Below are 1,955 nucleotides of genomic sequence, written 5' to 3' on the forward strand. Positions count from 1 at the left end.
AAATTCGGTGAGCAAGAAGACTGAATAAGAGCTAACAACCTCAGAGCATTTCTTGGTTTTATAAAGTCTGCTTACAGAGAACTCTATCTAGGGTCTATAGGACCCAGGGCTTTGAAGTCACTGCAATGCTTTTTTAGTAAAGGGTCACACTTTGAAGGGATCCCATCCCTATATTCCATGACATGAGAGGTTTCTTAAGCAGCTGTAAAGACATCTAACGCAAGAGCAAATCAAATTAACGAGCTTTTTGTGGTGTCAAGAATGAAAATTGGTGCCAAGAATGAAAATGAGGGCCTTGTGTTTTTAACCACACCCCATAGGCAGGGTATATAAAGAAGGTTCTGAGACTGGAGAATCATCACACAGAGGAGACACCTTCTCCTGCTACCTGAACCCTCCACTCCTGACACCATGGACTGCAACAACTTCTCCGGTGCTGTCTTCCCAGGATGCTACTGGGGCAGCTTCGGCTACCCCCTGGGGTACAGCGTGGGCTGTGGCTATGGCAGCACCTACTCCCCAGTGGGCTATGGCTTCGGTTACGGCTACAACGGCTGTGGGGCCTTCGGCTACAGAAGATACTGGCCATTTGATCTCTACTGATTTGCTGAAATTGCTGAGGCATAGAATCTTCTCTCCCAAGGTTAAGAGGCGCCCTCAACGTTCCTCCTTTGCTCCTTGACCTCCCAGTTGCTGCTTCTCAGACCTAGTACCAGAGTCCAGAAGGAAAGAAATGAAAAAGCAGACGATGCCTTACCTGCCTTCCCTGGATGATGTTCTTTGAGACATTTTCAGAAACTTTATACCCAAACATGTATTTCATCTGAATTTTCCACCATGCTCACGACTCTTGATAAAGTTGTGGATATGTGTGTTGAATTCTCAATAAACTTGTCTCAGCCAGCATAATACTCTTACTTGAGCAGAGTTTCTTTTCTTGGCATGTGCATATTTTCTGTTACATTGAATGGGGAAGGAAATGGATTTATTTTTTCTCACCTGGGCTTTAGAAGCAGTAAGAAAGCAAATAATCCTTGATCTAGTGTGATAAATAGGCAAGGGGGGGCTGCTTGTGAGGAGGAAAAAAAGCCTGTCTTAACCTTTTACCTCTGACATCCACCTCCAATCCTTGGTCCAATGGTACACCATTCAGTGCTTGGTGTTTCTCATCTCGCTGCTGATTCCCTCCTCAAGGAAACCCAACATGGGGAGGTGGGGGGATTTTCAGTTCTTTCCATATTAGTGCAAATGAAATCCACTGTGTTCCTGCTCCTGGGGAGGAGAGAGTGTAGAATAAAATACCATTTTCCCTTTTAAAAGATTCTGAAGCCTCAGGTAATAGAAAAGCTATAGACATATTTTAGGAGTCTAAGAGTCTTTTAGGGGAAGGGATTATTCCATAAAACCTATGGTGTTTATTTTACAGCTTAGAAACTCCAGGTTAGAAACAAGGATGGAAAGCTTCTTAATCTTTGTACAGTAGATACTAGGTAGTAAGTTTTACTCTTTAAAATATGAGTAACTTTTCATAAACATGGGGGAAAAGTAACCATAAAGAAGTGTTTCTGAAGATATATCAGCCTTTCTCTGTGTTCCTTTAGAGAAAAGAGCTACATTCCTTTTATAAACCAAGTCAAAAATGTACCAATTATTCCTGTTGAAAACATTTTATGTATAGCACAAATATTCTTGATGACAGCAGGATTGGGCTTAACCCTGCTCTTTTATTGAATATCTGCACATGCCTATATTGTCTCTGATTCACCTTGTAGCCAAAAATGTAAAGGCTATTTGGAGAGATTATTTTAGAAGAGAGTATTTTCTCCACCATATTTCATCCAACGGATATCTTTTTTAAAAAATTCAAAAAGATATCTTGTTCAAGGATTTACTTAGTAAATTCTTTCCCAGTAGACTATTGTGACAGCCAATAAAGTCTCCAGTTTGAAATTTTC

General features: G+C 40.9%; 1 protein-coding gene across 1 annotated transcript; it reads left to right on the top strand.

Annotated features, from left to right (window-relative positions):
- Nucleotides 1-411: 411 nt before the first annotated feature.
- Nucleotides 412-895, top strand: LOC121479249 (keratin-associated protein 8-1). The gene has a single exon (XM_041734714.1). It carries the CDS (start codon nucleotides 412-414, stop codon nucleotides 601-603), a length of 192 nt encoding a protein of 63 aa, XP_041590648.1. The 3' UTR covers nucleotides 604-895.
- The last annotated feature ends 1,060 nt before the right edge of the window (nucleotides 896-1,955 follow it).

The sequence above is a fragment of the Vulpes lagopus genome, chromosome 20 (assembly GCF_018345385.1).
Source record: "Vulpes lagopus strain Blue_001 chromosome 20, ASM1834538v1, whole genome shotgun sequence".
NCBI classification, from domain to species: domain Eukaryota; kingdom Metazoa; phylum Chordata; class Mammalia; order Carnivora; family Canidae; genus Vulpes; species Vulpes lagopus.

Bases quoted from the DNA above. Each gene is read 5' to 3' on its own strand.
- LOC121479249 (XM_041734714.1), top strand. From the start codon at position 412: ATGGACTGCAACAACTTCTCCGGTGCTGTCTTCCCAGGATGCTACTGG.